Genomic DNA, 19556 nt, shown 5'->3' with positions numbered 1-19556 from the left:
CTACCACCAAGTTCTACCCGCAGTGGCTCACATACCCACCCACTCTCTCATCATTCAGTATCTCCCGTTGATCCACCCACTCCCTCACCACCATCCCTCTCCCTTCAACCCTCTCTTCGAACCCCTTTGGTAGAACCTAATTCTTCTTTCTTATCACCCACAAGAAACTCACCATGGATTCTTCCAACCCCATCGCTATCTCCTCCAACTCTTCATTCGAAACCTTTGCCTGTGACCTAAAAGCCACGTACAAAACAAAGCATTTCTTTTTCTGATGCAGCCACGTCATCCATTTCTCTGAGTTTTATTGTTATTAATCTTTTTGAATGATAATTCAACCTAAAAATTTGAGACAATTCATGATTTAGGGCAACTCTGTTGATGTTGAGGTTGTTGTTGCTGTGAATGGTGGTGTTGAGGGAGGGAGAGGAAAGTGTGCGTTGGAAAAGGGGGAGTGGTGGAGATTATTGTTGCTGTTGATATTAAGGCTATTGTTACTGCAAGTAGTAGGGTTGAGGGAGGGAGGAGTATTGTGCGTTGGAGAGGGAGAGTGATGGAGGTTGTTGTTGCTGTTGATGTTAAAATTGTTGTTGCTATGAATGGTGGTGTTGAAGGAGGAAGGAAAAGTGTACGTTGGGGAGGGGGTTGTGATGCGGCGGGGACTGCAATGGGGGAGAAGTGTGCGTTGGGGATGGGGCTGCGACAGGGAGGGAGAGGGAAGGGGAGGGAGTGTGCGTTGGGGAGGGAACTTTGGGGGTGATTTGCCAAGTCACCAAAACACGGTGGCCACATCAGCATTGTGTTTACCGGAAATTTGTTCCGGCGAGCTCGAGGGCATGCTTGTCAAATTTTAAAATTTTTTAAAGATCATTTTGTCAATAACAATAATGAGGTACCAAAATGTCAGCGTTTGAATCTTTCAAGTACTGATTTGGTCATTACCTCTAAAAATTAATTATAAAAGTATTTTAATCTTTTTTAAAATTAAAATTTTAAATTTTTATAGATATATTTTAAAATATGTTTGATGTATGTGGCATTTCCATATTGGTTGATTCTTGTATTAATTTTTCAACTAATCCTTTTCTATTTTCATTTAAATCTTATATAGAGAAAACAAAATTTTTACAATTTTAATTTATATTTGCAATTAAATATATTCTAAAAAGTAAAGAAAATTAATTATTTTTAACATGCTCTTTTATCTTTTTTTTTTTCTAATTCAATAGTCTTACTTTACATAATTATTGTTTTTTGTTTCTAACCCAACTTTATATATTTTTTTTTCACTTTTTTAATGAGATCCAAAATTCATAACCCGAATTCAAGGACCACTTGCCATATGCCCATATTCGAACCAAATCAAATAGATGCTAATTCAAAGAGTTAGATGAAGAATAGTCAAGTCAGCTAAAAAACATCCAATACATGTACAACGAAATGAGATTAAAATATAAAATATTTATAAATTTTGATCTGTACAGTAATACAACCCTTTTGTACAATAAGCATCAGAAAACTGACATCTTCCATCTCAATTCTTCATCATCGGTGATGAATCTGTCATAATAGTCATCATTCGTCAAAACTCACACCACATACAAATATAAGAAAGAAAAAAAATCTTCCGGTTCTACCTTACTCTTAGTACTATTTTTAATTAATTTTTGTTTGAGTGATACTGTTTTATACCTTGCACTTCTAACTCGGAGTTTAATAATTATTTTTTCAAAAAACGTAACTAACCCACCATGATCGTTTGCACAATTAAAAACTACAAGAATCAAACAAGAAGTATGTCATAGCCAATCGATATACGGAAGTTGTTTTGTTCTTTAATTAAAACTACAAGAATCAAACAAGAAGTATGTCATAGCCAATCGATATACGGAAGTTGTTTTGTTCTTTAATTAATTTCTTTATTGCGCAAACAGCTCTAGTAAGTAATCCATACATGAATATTCTTGTAATTCTCTTGCATGAGATATAATATAACTTAAACATACAAACTAACAATAAATATTTTGTACTATCGAGTTATAATTCAAATGATATAATTTTTCTATAGAAATCAGGTTCGAGTCTTACTTTTAACTTTAAAAAAACAAAAATAAAAAAAATAAATATTTTATTAGTATTATCTGCAAATAGAATTTAACTTATCTAAAATATATTTTTATTTATATCTAGTTAAAATGAGTCTCCCAATATCTTGTCGCCAGAAACCATAAAACTAAAAGTTGAATCTCGCAACTTGAGTAATTGTTGAATGTTAGAAAAGAGAAAAAGGTAAACTGTAATAAGTAGTTGGATATTAAGATCCTCTCAACAACCATTTGAGAAATTGTCAAATGCTTTCTTAACAAGAAAATGCTTTATATAATTTAAAATATTGATTTAGAGGGTGTGTTTAATTATTGGTATATATTGATGGTAAAATTACTATACATTCCGTTAAAAATGGTGTCAGATAGACTTTCAATTAATTGTCCTGATTATTTTTAACTATTCTGAGAGTAAAATAAAAAGTAAAAGTTTTATTCTCTTCGATCAATATATGAATATATGTCACGCTCACGCACGTATATCAAAATAAATTTATTATAAATACTCATTAATATTTTTTATTTAATTAATACATTGGTATCAAAGTTATAATTTGTATAGGGAGGACTTAATAATTTTTCTAATAATTTCTAATTAATTAAATTCTAAGTTAAAAATTTTAGACTGGACAGAGGTGATTTGATGTCCATATTTTTTTTAAAATATATTTTTCACATTTTAAAATAAGTAATTTTAATGTAGTAAAAACATAAAGTTATACAATAATTTAACGAAATCAATTACTTGGTCTTTTCTTTTAAAAGAGATGTGAGCATAAAACTTCTTTCACTACACTATGGTATGCATCAAATTTGAATCTATTCGAATACCAAATTGTGGTCAGTATGCATATTTAATAAAACAATTAATGTAATCCACTAAAATATATTAAAAATTGATGTGGGTCTACCCAATGAGAAATGGCAAGAAAGAAAAGGATAGATATTTTTTCAAGAAAAGTATTCGTATCAATCTCGCTATAATTCGTACTTGCATGGATCATCAATTAATTCATTTTTCTAATTTCAAATGATAATCTTCATGCCTAATCTCTACTTCTTCTTCATTTAACGGAAAAACATAAGAGAAAAGATAAGAGTTAATAAATTTATTAAAATTAAATAATTAATATTTCATTTAAAAATATAAGAGTTAATAAATTTATTATAAAAAATAAATTTAACAAAATTTTAACACCAAATAACCATGCAAGTACCATAGTAATTAGCTCATAATTCATTAGTCTAAAAACTAATAACACAATACAATTATCCCAATTCCAGAAAGCTTTTCATTTGCAAGAACACCACCAACATGTCCATCATTATTATCAACCACCATTGACGAACGAAAAGCCTCTTCCTTCAGTTTTAAAGGTAGCAATGAATAAAGTAGGATACAAAGTCTAAATTCAATTCTAACTTTATTAGTGGGTTAAAAACATGTCAATCTTAACTTTATTCGTACTTAATTCGTGAATATCCAATCTTATTTATGAATTAGCAAAAAATGCAATATTATTATATAACCCAATAAACATATAAATTAAAAATTTAATACAAACAATATCATCATCCCACAAACAATACAATTATGATACAAATATAATATCAATAGTCTTTTCTTAAGATTAGGATTCTTGTAGTTTGAAAAGACTAGGTTGAACATTACTGGCTATAAGTTCTTTTTCTCAAGAATATGATTCATTGCAGACATCTTAGACAATCCTAAAACATTCAAATTAAAACTTATTTAATAAAATATTAAAACATTTAAAGATAATAGAATCACAACAATTTTACAGAATTACAGTAATAAACATTAATTTCACAAAACCACAGTAACAAATATCAATTTTACAATAAAGCAAAGAAAATCCTAAAGAGAATTTTAAACCATAGAAGTTAAATCCTAAACTCAATTTCATAGTAATCAATTCCAAACTCTAAAGTAACAAAATTCTAATCCTAAACCCAATTTTACAATAATCAATTTCAAATTCTAAGTCCAATTTGACAGTAACAAAATTCAAATCCTAAACCCCAACTTCACAGCAATTTCATCAAATTGAAATTAAAATATATATTAAAATTAAACCAATTTCACAACAAAGTTCAAACATTAATTTTAAAAAATCTAATGATAGAAATGGCCAACTTACTTGCAATGGAGGAGGTGGCCAACGACATAGGAGATTCCTCATCGTGGAGCAGAAGCAGTGCAGATTTTTCGCGGAGCAAAGGTGCAGCTGGATCAATGTCATTGTTGTGATGCAAAGACGTGGTTTGAGCGAATTCGTCATCGCAGAAAAGAGGCGGAGGTGCAGTTGGGGAGGCAACGTTGGTGCAGGCGACATAGACACTGTGAGCAGCAAGCAGCAAGTGACGACATTGAGAGAGAAAGGAGAAGGTGAGCATCGGCGAGGGAGGAATGCCAAGAAGGTGATGGACGCCGAAGGGGGTAGTAGCCTGGACGACTGATGAAGTGACGTGCGACGAATTTTCGACAGAAAATGTTAGCAAGGAGACATTGAGTTGTAGAAAGATTGATAGGAGAGATTAAGGTTCTCGGGGGCTGGTTGCTAGGGACTATGATCTGAGAGAAGAGATTAGAGTTGTGTTATAGTTTGATATTTATATATCATTCGATAGAATTGGTTAGTAACTTTTTACTCCAAATAAGAAGTCTTTGATTCAACTCTTATTTGTAACATAATCTTATACATATATAAGATGTGAGTTGATTAAATAGGATTAAGACTCAACTTATATCCTATTCAATCTACACAAGAACTTATTCCGCACTCAATCCTACCCTCTCAAATTGGATTCGACGGATAGGATACATACAACCACCTTTATCCAATTCTGTCCTAAATAACAAATCTTTAGTGGCCTTCTGCATTCCGAGAAAGAGATTATGCCACGTGTTTATCCTCGACTGGGCTTTGAGACCCGATCCCAAGAGATCCATGTGGCACAAATCTTTCTCGGTAACATGCAACACTTCCACGGGATACGTCCCATTGAAGGCCGACACGAGACACCAACAGAATCCCTTCGAAATCTCAGAGTCACTGTCAGCACGAAACCACATCTTGCCATCGTTGTCCATGGCAGAAACAATCCACACCTGCGTTGTGCAGCCCGAAATCCGGTTCTCTGGAACCCGATCCGAATTTTCGAATGGTGGAAGCAGTGATGCGTAATGTAGAAGTCTCTTCACGCGTTCTATGGGTTCTGTTAGCGTGTTGAATTCCGAGGCCAGACGGTTAAGTTTGACGGTGATGGAAGACGGCGAGGATGATGAGGTTACCGGTAGTGACGGCGCCGTTAGGATGGGGTGGGTTTGACTTTGAATTTTTATTGAGGAGGAAGATATGATTGGTGGTTTGAGTTGTTGATGTGTTTTTCTGGTGTTATGTTTTGAGGAAAGAGAGGGATTATCATTTGATGGTTGAGTGAATAAGGTGTGAGATGCGGTCATAAACGTTGAAGAGAGCATTATTTTTGTTTTGTGTATGGGTTTTGGCTTTGTATTATTGAATTAATTTGAGATTGTGGAGAATGAAGAAGAGAAAAAGGGAAAAAATGGAGGGAAATTAAACGGTGATGAGAGTGAAAATGAAATCCAAGAAGAGGGGGAAAATAGAGTGCATGTTGGGGGGTTCATGAGGAAGATGGAGATATATAAGCAGGGAGCAAAGCAGAAAGCACAGAGGAATCTATGTTATGTGTGTTCGAAAGAAATAAGAATTAATATCTTCTTTAATTTTTATAAAAATGAAAAAGGAAAAAGAAACTGAAGAAAATAAAATATTCATTTTTCGCAACGCACTCAGCAGCCTCCACAGTGTATTTGGTTATTAGGTCATTCTCACTTCGGTTGAGAAGGTTATTAGATTACGACTCACATGTATGATAAATTTTTAAAAAGTTTAATTTTGATAAAATTTTAATAATTTTTTGTTGTTACGAATACTCCCTATAGTTCTCTTTTTGTAAAATTAATAGTTAAAAATTATTAAATAATTTGACAAATTTAATTAAATTATTATTTAATAATTTTAAATATCAACTTCATATTATAATTTGACAACTGAATATAAATTTTCATCAATTTTTTAAAGTTATCAAATATTTTTTAAATAAATACGTGGTAGATAAAAAAATATTTTTTAAATATAACGATACAAAATTAGATAAACATACAATTATTTTTTAGAATAAAAAACACAAATAAACCATGGAAGGAAACTTGTTACATGAATAAGCCAAATAGAAAAGTGACTCACGAATTAGCTAAAGCCTATTTCTATATAAATCGAACCTAATAGGTTCGAACTCTATTTGAACGTAAATCGAACCTAATTGGTTCGAACTTCATAGCTAGGGGTGGCAAACGGGCCTGAACCCGCCGGGCCGGCCCGCGTAACCCGCCAAAAAAAGTGGCCTAGGCTGGAAAATTGGGACCGCCAAATAGCAAAAGCCCGCTTAACCCGCACCGCTTAAACCGCGGGCTTTGGCAGGGCGGGGCGGGCTTCCCTGCCGGGCTTAGTATTTTTTAGCAAGGGGGTATTTTTACAATATTTTTTACCAAAACCCAACTTCTTCCAACCCATCTTACAAGAGAATGAAGATGAAAATTGAGTGTTTTGGATTATGTTTATTTTGTTTTAGAAACAATATTTATAATTATGTTTTGGATTATGTTTATTTTGCTTTGGGAACAATATTTATAATTATGTTTTGGATGAAAACTTAGTCTATAATTATGTTTATTAGATATTTATAATTACAAAGACTTTAGTGTTTGTGAATATAAAAATTATAATTTGTTTATACTTTTAGAAATTATAATGGTTAAAAGTAAAAAATAAAAGAGATTTTTTATTTCTTTATATATATTATTTAATATTTAAAAGTAAAAAAAAAAAAGAGGATATTTGGCGGGCTTGGCCCGCCGGCCCGCCAGCCCGCCGTTAGGCGGGGCGGGCTGGGATTCTGGGACCGCCTCACTAGGCGGGGCGGGGCGGGCCAGCTCGCCTAAGGGAGGGCTTCTGGCGGGGTGGGGCGGGCTTCCCCACTTGCCACTCCTATTCATAGCTATAATTCGAACCTAATTGGTTCGAATTACTCTTCATTTCATGGCTCAAATAATTCGAACCTAATTGGTTCGAATTACTTTACATTTGGCTCAAATAATTCGAACCTAATTGGTTCGAATTACATGCAATTGTGGTATAAAAGGAGTTCGAATCAAGCAAATTCGAACCACTTCTCATTTCTCATACCCCACCAAATCCCAGAGAAAACGACCCAGATTCGATCCAAGAAATAGTTGAACCGAGGACTCAGCTTATGGGGGACGATCCTGAAAGGCTGTACCGGTTGGATGGGGTTGCTCATATAGCCGGGATGATCAAGAACGAGGTTAGTACATAGAAAACTTTGTGCACACGGTTTATTTGAGTTAGTGGTTTTGCCTGTGGTTTTAGTGGTGGTGTTAATTGGAAATGGTTTATGTTAGAGGTTTTGCATGCGGTTTAGTTGGTGGTTTATGCTAAGTGGTTTTTTGTAGGTGATTTTTTATGTGGTTGTGTTAATTGTTTATGTAAGTGGTTTATGTTAGCGATTTATATTAGGTGGTATTGTTAGTGGTTTATGTTAGGTGGTATTGTTAGTGGTTTATTGTAGTGATATTGCAAATGGTTTATTTTAGTGGTTTTGCATGCGGTTTTGTTGGTGGTTTATGATAAGTGGTTTTTTGTAAGTAGTTTATGTAAGTGGTTTATTGTGTTAGTATTTTTTTGGCTTACCAGTATTGTATGTGGTTCTAATAATGCGGTCCATTTAATGCGCAGCCACAGCGATGCATCAGGAGCATGCGGCGGCAACAAGGCATGCCACTCGATGAGTGTTATGTTCCATACTTGCAGATGGCCGGCTTATACCATCTGGCTAGGCTCAACGATAGATGGTATCAGTTAGATAAGCCCCTTGTCAGCGCCTTTGTCGAGCGGTGGCGTCCTGAGACGCACACCTTCCATATGTCCTTCGGAGAGTGCACCATCACGCTTCAGGACGTGGCGTACCAGTTAGGGTTGGCAGTGGACGGGCGTTATGTCAGCGGTTGCCTTACAAATTTTCATATGTATATCGAGGGCGGACGTCCAGTTTGGGTGTGGTTCGAGGAGTTGCTTGGAGTGATTCCTCCTCCGAGCCAAGTTCAGAAGTTCGCAGTTAACTGCACCTGGTTCCAGGAGACTTTCGGAGAGTGCCCCGAGGGAGCCGATGAGAAGACTGTGCGCCGATTTGCTCGTGCCTATATCATGATGTTGTTAGGCACTCAGTTGTTTGGAGACAAGTCCGGCAACCGCATTCACATCAGATGGCTTCCCTACGTTGCTAGGTTTGAGGAGATGGGTTCCTACAGTTGGGGGTCTGCTGCATTGGCTTGGTTGTACCGGTGCATGTGCCGAGTGGCAAACAGACATGTGGTGAAGTTAGCGGGCCCACTACAGCTACTTCAGTCCTGGATCTTCTGGCGCTTTCCCAGGTTTAGGCCTGCTGGGTATGACACGTGCAGCTGGCCTTTGGCATCGAGGTATGCTACTCACGCTTTTATATTTCAAGTTAAGATAGATATTCTTCATGTACGCTTGTAGTGCATTACAAATATGTCATACTTCTGATTAACCATCACACCCATGTGCGCTGCAGGTGGTCAGGTTACAGCCCTTCCTACAGCGAGAACGGTCCTAGAGTACAGAGCACACGACTAAAGATAGACATGTTGCAGCCCAGGGATGTGAGTGTTGTTCCTGTCATACTTTTATTTGAATAACTAGACATCAGATGTTTCTGTATTATAAGAGTTGGCGTGACAACATAGCTATTTTTCTGTGCAGTTTATCTGGATGTCGTATAGCTCCCCCGATGTACTTCAGGTTGTGCATCCGGAGGCGTTGGAGCCTCGCCACACGGCGCTTTGGCGGTCTGTCACGTCGCTTATATACTTTGCCGTTGTAGAGTGGCATCAGGTAGATAGGATTCTACCTCAGTTTGGTGGTGTGCAGCCCCTCCCGCGTCCCGCCCTTAACATCGACTTTCTGATGTCGAAGGACGGGAGAGGCGGTGATCGTTGGTTTCCGTCTGTATTACGGCATTGACATACTCTTTGGGAGATTCGTGCGTACCACGTCCTCCGGTTCGATATTGTTGCCGACCCTGGACCTTCACACGCCTTCCTAGACTAGTGGAGTCGGCACGGAAAGAGGTTCTTATCGCCCGAGTTTGATCTGGGGGATCCGAGGGGCGTTCCTTTTCCTGTCGAGGCATCACAGAGGGGTCCTGGGCGAGTTCCCGACATGGATCGAGTCGACGATATCCCTGATAGGCGACGGGTTGAGAGGAGAGCTGGTGTCAGGACACGATGGAGACAGCGTGAGTGGAGGTGGGTAGAGCAGGCTATCGACAAGGCTGATGAGGCAGGTAGGGGTGGTCATCGAGGACGAGGGCATGGAGGCAGACGGAGGGCACCCGTTGCGGGCCAGGACCATGGTGAGGCTGGTGGCCTTGGTGGACAGGGGCACGCCACCGGAGATCCCGCTGCCTATGCTGAGGCTGGACTTAGGGAGGTGCCGCTGGGAGATTACTTCGTTGGAGTTCCCCCTTACGACCACACACCTCAGGAGAGTAGGCCATGGGTGAGTCCAGGCAGCACGCTTTCAGACTTACTTGCCGGTGTTGGGTTTGATGGGAATCTTGGATCCCCCTTCTTTGATGACATCAGTGCCATGATGCATGATGATGAGGCTGTCCCTGGGCGGAGTCAGACGACGGGGACACAGGCAGCGTTAGATGTCGATCTGAATGAGCCGCCCTCTGTGTCTCCTCCTCAGTATTTCGCTTTGGGTGGTACCCCAGCGTCGGCACATACTGCTGGGTCACATTCAGTTGCCGGGCCGTCCTCATCCCGACCGGTACATGTCCAGCCTAGGACGCATGCACAGCCAGCCCTGCAGGACGAGGACGAGGACGACGAGATCGAGGATGAGGAGCCGCTTATCCGAAGAGGTCAGAGGACACGGGTTCCACGTCGTTGCTTCACGGGGTCGCACCTTTTTAGATGATTTATGTGTCGAGTTGTATGTTACCCATGTTGGTCTATGTATTTTATTTAATTGCCGCATCATGTCTTGATTAATGTAACTCGTACACTAATTTATTCCCATGCACGTAACATATTCAGCTCTGTTTCTTACTAATTCAAACCATCTTGGTTCAATTTGCATTTAAAATAATTCGAACCAACTAGGTTCGAATTGTTTGAGCTACGAAATGAAGAGTAATTCGAACCAATTAGGTTCGAATTATAGCTATGAAGTTCGAACCAATTAGATTCGATTTACGTTCAAATGGAGTTCGAACCTATTAGGTTCGAATTATATAGAAATAGGCTTTGGCTGATTCGTGAATCACTTTTCTATTTGACTTATTCATATAACAAGTTTCCTTCTATGGTTTATTTGTGTTTTTTACCCTATTTTTTATTTTGTATATTTTTCTATAGGTAACCGAAAAATATATAAAAGCCATACATATTCTAAATAATCATTTAAATATATTTTCATAAAAATTCATATTAAATACATAAGTTATTTGTTAGAATAAAAGTTGATTATCACTTATAAAAAATAATATATTTTTTTTAACTTATCTTTATAGTAATAAATTAATGTAAAGAAAAAATCAAGATTCTTTCTTCAGTGGTATAATATAAAGTAAGTCACGGTATAGTTGTTAACAAGGCTATGAAATATTGATCACGTGATACTATATAACATACGTAAATTTTAATTTTTTTATAAGATATTAGACACAAGATACATATAAAATATAAAGTATTTTAGATAAATTAAAATAATATTTTAATATTTTTAATTATATAATATATTTAAAATAATTTTTATATTAATAAATAATAATATATAATTTTTAAAATTTTTAAAAATATAAATTAAAAACAAAATTAAATACAATTAAAATATAATAATATTTATATATATCCAAAAATAAATAAAAAAATAAACATTTTTTATTAAAACACAATTAAACATAAAAAAATATATCTAATGAATATCAAATAAATATACACATAGCAACTGATAAAAAAAGTGTACCTGCTTCACGGTCAAGTGGTAACAAAAATGTTACACGCCCCACATCGATAGCCAAAAAATAATAATAATAATAATAATAATAATAATAATAATAATAATAATATATTACTTAAATCCAAGATATATATTTCCCAGCCACACTGCTAGTTGACTAGTTCTATACGGGTGACATTTTTTCTTTAAAATTAATTTGTGGTGACATTTTTTCTTTATATACGGGGATTTTTCTTTTTGAAATTTAAAAATATTGAATTTTTCTTATTTTACCAAAATATGAGGGAAAAATTATAAAACTGAGAAATGTCTGCGATCGGTGTGTTTTTAAATATTAAAAAAGTGAAATCTCTAGAGCAATTTGTTTTTTTTAATATAAATAAAAAATTTTAAGCGTGATTTGTCTTTTTTTAAAATGAAAAAATGAAACCTTTCAAAATAATTTGTGTTTTAAAAAAAAATAAAATAAAAAAATTTTTAGAGGCAATTTTTTCTTTTTTTTAAGGAATTAATAAAACAAAGTATAGAAAAATAGAGGGCGCTCATTAAAATTTTTTTCTCTAATTTTGGATAGAAAATAAAAAAATGTACCAATTTATTATATTTTAGTATTATCTTTTCTTTTTTAAAAATATATTTTAAAATATATAAAAATAAAATTATCATTTTATGACTCTACATATTATTTTTTCTATTTTTTTAATTCAAACATATAAAAAAATACCTAACTTTTTTTTTCTTTTCAATCAAACATGGCCTAAATTTACTATCATAAAAAGATGCGTCAAATTGCTATCCACAATTTACTCTGCATTTTTTTGCCTTTTGTTTTACGTGTCTTTTTCTTTTTATTGGCAATCAAAAGGAAAATAATCCATTGGATTACATACGAGGTCTTTTTAATTCTATTTTGTTTTAGCTTTTGCATATAGAGGAAAGCTATGGATTAAAAGATAAAAATAATATTAAAAGTTATTTTATTTGATTAAAAAATAATTAATTTTATATACTTAATTATAATAATAAATCATTTATATTATGAATTCAAAACATATGTATATCACTAACATATGTCAATAAAATAAATAAAATAATCAGAATCAAAGTGGCTGAATATCTTCAATTTTTCATGAATCAGTTTTCGGAAAATTTCAAGATCCTGAGCACGCCACTAGGTTATACATTAAAGGAAATTACGTGTTATATTATTCTTCTCATTATTTACATTTATTTTATTTAGAACCCTATTATGGAATTAATGTGTACAAATCATGTTAAAATACGTATCTATGGGTATCTTAACGACCTATAACACATGATATCAAACTAAGACGTAAACAAAGTGTATTATAATATGTGTGATTATCGTTCATGTCAATATGTCATATGTAACTATAGACATTTTCTCATTTCATTTCACATGGCCGAACCTTATATACAAACACTTGACATATGTTTACGTCAGCATATCACATCAAAATGATATTAACGGACATCACTTGGAGAATTAACATACATGAGTCATAAAGTGAAAATCTAAGGTTCCAAATTGAGATAGGACTGTACATGAATCAGATAATATCTGTATATTCGCAGTAATTATTCGCATTCGATTCGAATTTTAAGGATATTATTCGATTCGCAGAGTCATCGGATTGGATCGGATCCGATCCGTACCGTACTATAGTAGGATCGGATTGTGGATTTGGCAGTAATATCCGCGGATCTAATCCGCAAATCTGCATATCCGTACATCACATATAAATAGCATAGTTTAAGAAAATAAACCCTAATGTGATATGAATTTTAGTGTGTTGTTTTATGAATTTTATGATATCTTTTTTTTATTTTTTATGTTATACTTTGACTTAGAATAATTAAACTTAAATCTTGTGTTATTATTTTTTTTTTTTGTTATTCAAAAGAACTTTTATTGATGATATTTTAGAATTAAATATGCTTAAACAGCTGAAAAATAAATTTTTTTCTGTAAAAACAGCCAAATGGAATTTAAAAACATTTTTTAATTATGCGGATATATCCGATATCCGATCTGATCCGATCCGCATATTTGCGGATCGGATCTGACCTGAAAAATTGCGGATATCGTATCCGATCCGATCCGATGAGTGCAGTGCAGATCGGATAAAATTTTAGGCTATATCCGATCCAATCCGATCCGTGTGCAACCTTAAATTGAAATAATTAAAAATTTAAAAGTCCATTTGAGACTCTAAACTAATTTTAGAGATCCATTTAAATATTAACTCTTATAAAATATATAATATTTCATTTATTCAGACTTTTTCAAGTAGTCACTCCTTTATTAGATTTTTCCTTTTTTAATGTATTAGCTTTTCAATGAAATAAACTATTTTTTAGACTCAAACTAAAAAATAACCAACTGAAAAGATTTAATATTCATTTATACTGTGTTCTTTTTATTTAAGAACTTTATTATATGAGAAAAATAACAAAAATGTCCCCAAAAATTTATATACTAACAAAAATATTCTAAAAAGATTAATTAAAATATGACAAAAAAATAACAAGATATATATCTAATTTGTATTATCAAAAAGGGTTTTAGATATTAGATTAAAATAAAGATTTTTACAAACATAATAATATTTTCTTCTTTAGAATTTAGTAATTCTACGATAAGTGTTTTTTTTTTGAAATGTTCTTAATGGCCAAGTTTTTTTATACGATAAAGATGTGTAGAATTTTTGCTCCAATTTTTTACATGTATTTTCTAAATGGCTATTCAAATGTTTTTTTAAAAAATCTAAATCAACAGCACAAATCATTTGTCAAATATAAAAATGTTTATCACTTATAAAAAAATAGGTTTCCTTTGTTACTCTTATTATTTTTTAAAATTTTTGAGATATTTTTGTCATTTTAATCTTTTGTAATATAGTTGTCAATATCTAAATATTTCAAAGACATTTTTTATAGTTTGCTCTTATTATATTTTGAAAAGCCTATCCAAACTCTTGGGAGAATCCGACTTATTTCCAAAAAAAAAAAATAAGTAAGGAGGTAGTATAACAAAAATCATTTTTAATGACAAATTTTTTAGTGGCAATAATATAATGGTCACTATTTATTTTATTTAATTTGTTTTTTGGCCACAATTGTATATTTATTGTTATTACTATATTTTACAATGACAATAATATACTTTTTGCAGTCATTAAAATGGTTTTTATCGACAATTGCATAATTTTTGCTATAATCTTTTCGCGACAAAGCATAAGACGACTAATCTTTAATTTTCAGTAAATATATTAACGCTTAATTTTATTGTTGCTAAAAGTGATTTTTCTAGTAATAAATATAGCGGTCCTAAAAGTCTAAAGGCTAAATTCTAAAGCTTAAATTGATCGAAAAAATATATAAACCTTAAACTCTGAATCCTAGATTATAAATTTTAAACTCCAAATCTGAACTATTTATCACTAATTAAAATTTCTATTGAATACAATATTTAAAATAATATTGGTATAAAAAAGGATAGACCGTATCATTTTAAAAAAAGACAAGTTAAATGCTACCACTTTTATAACCCATTAAACGAATATTTGAACGTTGTGACAAAAGCTCAATCAAAATATACTTAAATAAATAAGATGTACTTAGTTGTACTTAGTTGTATTAGCAAGAGTTACAAATAGAAAATAAATGGAGATCACAGTTTTTTATTATTAGCAAAGGTTCTAAAAGGACAAAAACAAATATTTTTAGAGTATACTCTTCATCATCAAATCCAAAAAAAAAAAGAAACTAATGAAGTTGACGTAGATTTTTCAGTTCGTCCAATAAGTACTAAAGCGATGAAGAAGAAGGATAAGGGAAAACTAAAAGTGCAAGAGAAACAATTCCAATTTACTGTTATAACTTGGTGAAATTAAGTCTAATATTTCTAGAAAATTAGAATTTGTTGGGAACTTTAAGATTACTGAGGAAAGGAAAATAGCGGCAAGAAAAAAAATTGGTAGCTGCAAAGGAGATGGAAATAGAAATGCAAATCCTTAATGCGGATACATTTTAAATAACTAAACAATGTCGAACCATTCATGGTAAGATAGTGGAAAGAATTCGTGCAAATTATTTTTAGGTTATTGCGTTTACTAGCTTATTTTTAACTGTCATGTTTGTTTTTTCTGTTCATGTATTATTTATTTTGTTATTTGAGTGTCGTTGTAATTTTTAATTTATTTTAATATTTTAATTATGTAATGTTGGTGATAATTTGTTAAGTTATTTTGTTAAATCTTTTTCTATTTAAAAATTATCTATTTGAAATATTTGTTAAGTACTAGCAGTTTGATATTAGTCGTTAAATACTAGTTGTTTGAAACAAATCATTAAAAAGTGGTTATTGAAAACTAGTTAAAGCTAGCCATTACAAACACCAATATAAATATAAATATGAGACAAGTCCTCAATATATGTGCTCATACTTTTTTGTCTGACTTTTACAGTTCTTTGATCATATCTACTCCTATTATCTCCTTTTAAAATATTCTTTTATTTTCTATATTCATTCAAGTTTCAGTCGTTAACCATGGATGGGAACTATAATGATTTCGATGACAAATCTTTGGATGACTTGGCTGAGGAAATTGTGTTCACTGACTCAGACGATTCTGATTGAATGAATATGAGTGATTAGATTAGAAAATTTTAGTTTGATGACTCAAATGAACGCCAACTTGAAATTGTTTTGTAATTGTACGAAGAAGGGTTCTTCGCTGAAAACTCGTAGAAGGAAGATAGAGGTCGTGAAGATGGACATGAACGACTTTTCAATGATTACTTTGCACCTGACCTGGTACACTCTGTTGATATATTTCGACAAAAATTTCGAATGGAAAAATATATCTTACTTCACATTGTGGAAGCCCTTTCTAAAGTAGATCTATATTTCCTTCAAAGAGTCTCGGCTAATATTGTTGACGACCACGTGTGAATAGGTGAAAGCACTGCAATTGAATGTTTGAAAAAATTTGTTGAAGATGTAGTTTCAGTTTTTGAGTGTGAATACTTATGTACTCCAAACTCGAATGATGTATAATGCCCTCTAAAGATAAGAGAGTACTGTGGCTTTCTGAGCATGATGGGAAGCATTGACTGCATGCATTGGAAGTGAAAAATTTTATCCAAAAACTTGGAAAAGTATGTTTCTAAATGGTTACCGTGAAGTTTTCACTGTTGTACTTGAAGTTATTGTATCTTCTAACCTTTGGATATGACATACTTTCTTTGGAGTAGCTGGTTCCAATAATGATATCAATGTGTTAAATCGTTCACCGGTATTTCACGATATTTTACAAGGTTGCGCTCCAGAGATAAATTACACTATAACTAGTAACTTGTACAATATTGGATACTATTTATCAGATAGTATATACCCTAAATGGGTAACGTTTGTTAAAACAATATCCCGATCACAAGGAAATAAATGAAAATTGTTGGCACAATATCAAGAAAGGCAATAGAAGGATGTACAATGAGCATTTAGAGTGTTGCAAGCACGTTTCGTAATCATTCGTAGCCTAACAAGATTTTGGGATAAAGAAAAGCTTAGATAGATAATGAGAGCTTGCATCATATTGCTTAAACATAGGGGTAGTTTCACTTAAGATTCTCTCAAACTCCTCCCAAGGAGAGGGAAGCACCACTTGATGGAGTTGTAACCTTATCGTCATCTTTGCCATGATGTCCGCCACCATGTTTGCATCTATCACTACAAGAAAATGGAATATTTGTAACAAAAATTTTGTATCAAATTTAAAATTGTTACAAAAAATATTTTTTTGTAATAATAATTAGTAATTGTTACAAAAGAATAATTTTTTGTAATAACATTACAAGTTATTACAAAACATGCTAATATTTTGTAACAACCTAATTTTTGTTGTTACAAATTATGTTAGTTTTTCTAACGAACCTTTGTTTTGTTACGAAATATTATAATATTTTGTAACAAAAAACAAACAAGTTGTAAAAATTTGTAATATTTTGTAACAAAATATCTTTTTGTTTCAAAACTCTAATTGTTTTGTAACAAAAAATTAATTTGTCACAAATTCAACATTATTTATAATAAGTTATTTGTTTATCACAAAATGTAAATATATTTTATAACAATTTTTTTTTCAAAATGTTAAACACGCTAAAAAAAATTGTTTATATAATTTTTTCCGAATAATTTTATTTTATTTCAAAACTAAATTTTTTTACATATTGTTCATATTCATTAATTTTTATTCATAATAAGATTTTTAATGTTAACTTAAAATTAATTTGTGAAAGCATACAAAAATTTAGAATTATATTTATAAAGAATAATAATTAAATATAAAAGAAAAAAACTAAGACACTAAGTTAGCTTAATGTAAAAAGTAATAGGGTGAAGCAGTAAAAAAACTTTAATTGCTCACCCTCTAACTCGCGTCTCACTCATCTCTGCGCCGTCTATTCCACCAAGCACAATATGTAAGACTCCTAATTTTAAAAAGTTATTAATTAATTATTTATGATCTATTATATTTATTTAAAATTATATTTTTAGAAATTTTTATATATAAGTTGAGTAAATTTTTATTTATTATTTAGAATTTTTATAAAAGAAAATAAATAAATAAATAAATAATGAATATTTTATATATTTTACTTTTAAATATTTAGATTTTTAATCTTATTTTATAAATAAAAAAAAATTAATTTAATTATTATAAATTTTTATTAAATTAATATTTATTCGAAGATAGATTTCAAGTTAGTAATTAAACGGCATTTGAAAGATAATTACTTTATATTTAATTTAGTTTTAAATTATTACTTTATTTTATTATTTTATTAATAATTTTATTCTAAACAAAACTTTAATTTACATTCCCAAAACACTAAACCCTAACTTAATCCCAATTTTACTTAAACCTAATTTTCTACCATAACCCTCTGACACACAAACAGCAGCCACACAGCGGCTACACCCCTCACTCACTCACCCACGGTCACACACTCACACTCAATACACACAAAAAGAAACCTAACAGCAATTAGAAAAGAAATAAAAGAAAGAAAGGGGAAGAGGGGAAGCACGAAGAGGGAGAAAGGGGAGAGAGAAGAAAGGAGATCCGACGATGAGAGAGGACTGCGCTGCTGCCACCGCCAGAACCGCGAGGAGAGGGAGTCGCGCCGTCAGCCGTGTCGCCATCCGTTAAGCCATCGCAGTCCGTGAAGCCATCGCCGTCATCCGCGTCGTTACTGTCGTCGCCGATTTTCACCACGCTTCGTCACCACCGCCGCGCCGTGCTCCATGACGTTGCCGCCACTGTTCTGTAAAACCTGGTTAATTAACGGCTAACCCATAAATGAGAGTTTATTCTTGAAAGCCCTAAATGCGATTTTTATGGCTAGATGTGATAGAGGAGATTGAGACGAGAATTTCGGTACCAATTTTATAGAATTCGGACCAAAATTGGACCGAACGGGCCAAACCGGGCCAACCGGACCCAAAGTGGGCCCTTGGCCCAACTAAACTAAACCAAAACCCTAGTTTTCAGCACTCTCTCTCCTCACATAACACTCTTACACGCTGAAATTGGAGGCACAATGGGGAAAAACACTCTCTCAAACTTCTATCTCTCACTTGATCTTCAAACCACCATAACTTTTGATCTAGAGCTCCGATTGCCGCTCTGTTTGCGGCCACGCGTTCACCACAAAGAGCTCTACAAAACCCATATAATTAATCTTGAGGTAAGTCACGTTTTGCTCTTCGAATTTTCAGCTTTAATTTCGAGTTTCATGAGCAAAAATGTTGAGATTTTGGGCTCTTTGATGTTATAGGACCCAACTCTCTTGAAGGAGAAGGTTAATCTTGTCTCCTTGGACCTTGGGTGTGGTAAGATTCTCAACCCTAGTGTAATTTGTGGATCTATGATGTTTAGGTATTGAGATGTTGTGTATGGGTATGATGATTGTGGCTTAGGTTGTGTATATGTGAATATTGGAGCTTGATTGGTGATATTGAAAAGCTTGAAAAGGGTTTAGTGGTAAAAAATCTGTTCTTGGAGGTGTTGAGACCTTGAGAGCTTGGGGAAAAGTGGTTTGGAAGTACTCCGGTTGAGCTTGGAAAATCGGCTAAGGTATGGTTTCGATTTTTCGTATCTAATATGTAATGTGGTAGGAAATACTTAGGCTAGAGGCCCTAAGATAGACATTGAATTGTTGATGTTGTTGGATGGTTAAAATA

General features: G+C 33.0%; 1 protein-coding gene and 1 long non-coding RNA gene across 2 annotated transcripts; one reads left to right on the top strand and one right to left on the bottom strand.

Moving 5' to 3' along the window:
• Nucleotides 1–1441: 1441 nt before the first annotated feature.
• LOC112715136 (uncharacterized) lies at nt 1442–5980 on the bottom strand. The gene is made up of 2 exons (XR_011867059.1): nt 4268–5980; nt 1442–1560 (listed from the first exon to the last, which is right to left on the bottom strand). It is a non-coding gene; the product is annotated as an uncharacterized lncRNA (long non-coding RNA).
• Nucleotides 5981–7466: 1486 nt separating this feature from the next.
• Nucleotides 7467–9277, top strand: LOC112717307 (serine/threonine-protein phosphatase 7 long form homolog). The gene is made up of 4 exons (XM_025769378.1): nt 7467–7538; nt 7970–8712; nt 8829–8916; nt 9017–9277. The coding sequence occupies exons 1-4, from the start codon at nt 7467–7469 to the stop codon at nt 9275–9277; spliced, it is 1164 nt and encodes a 387-aa protein (XP_025625163.1).
• The last annotated feature ends 10279 nt before the right edge of the window (nt 9278–19556 follow it).

Source organism: Arachis hypogaea, chromosome 10, assembly GCF_003086295.3.
Source record: "Arachis hypogaea cultivar Tifrunner chromosome 10, arahy.Tifrunner.gnm2.J5K5, whole genome shotgun sequence".
Classification (NCBI taxonomy): Eukaryota; Viridiplantae; Streptophyta; class Magnoliopsida; order Fabales; family Fabaceae; genus Arachis; species Arachis hypogaea.
The sequence above is the reverse complement of the archived record's forward strand: the minus strand, read 5'-3'. Positions and strand labels throughout refer to the sequence as shown.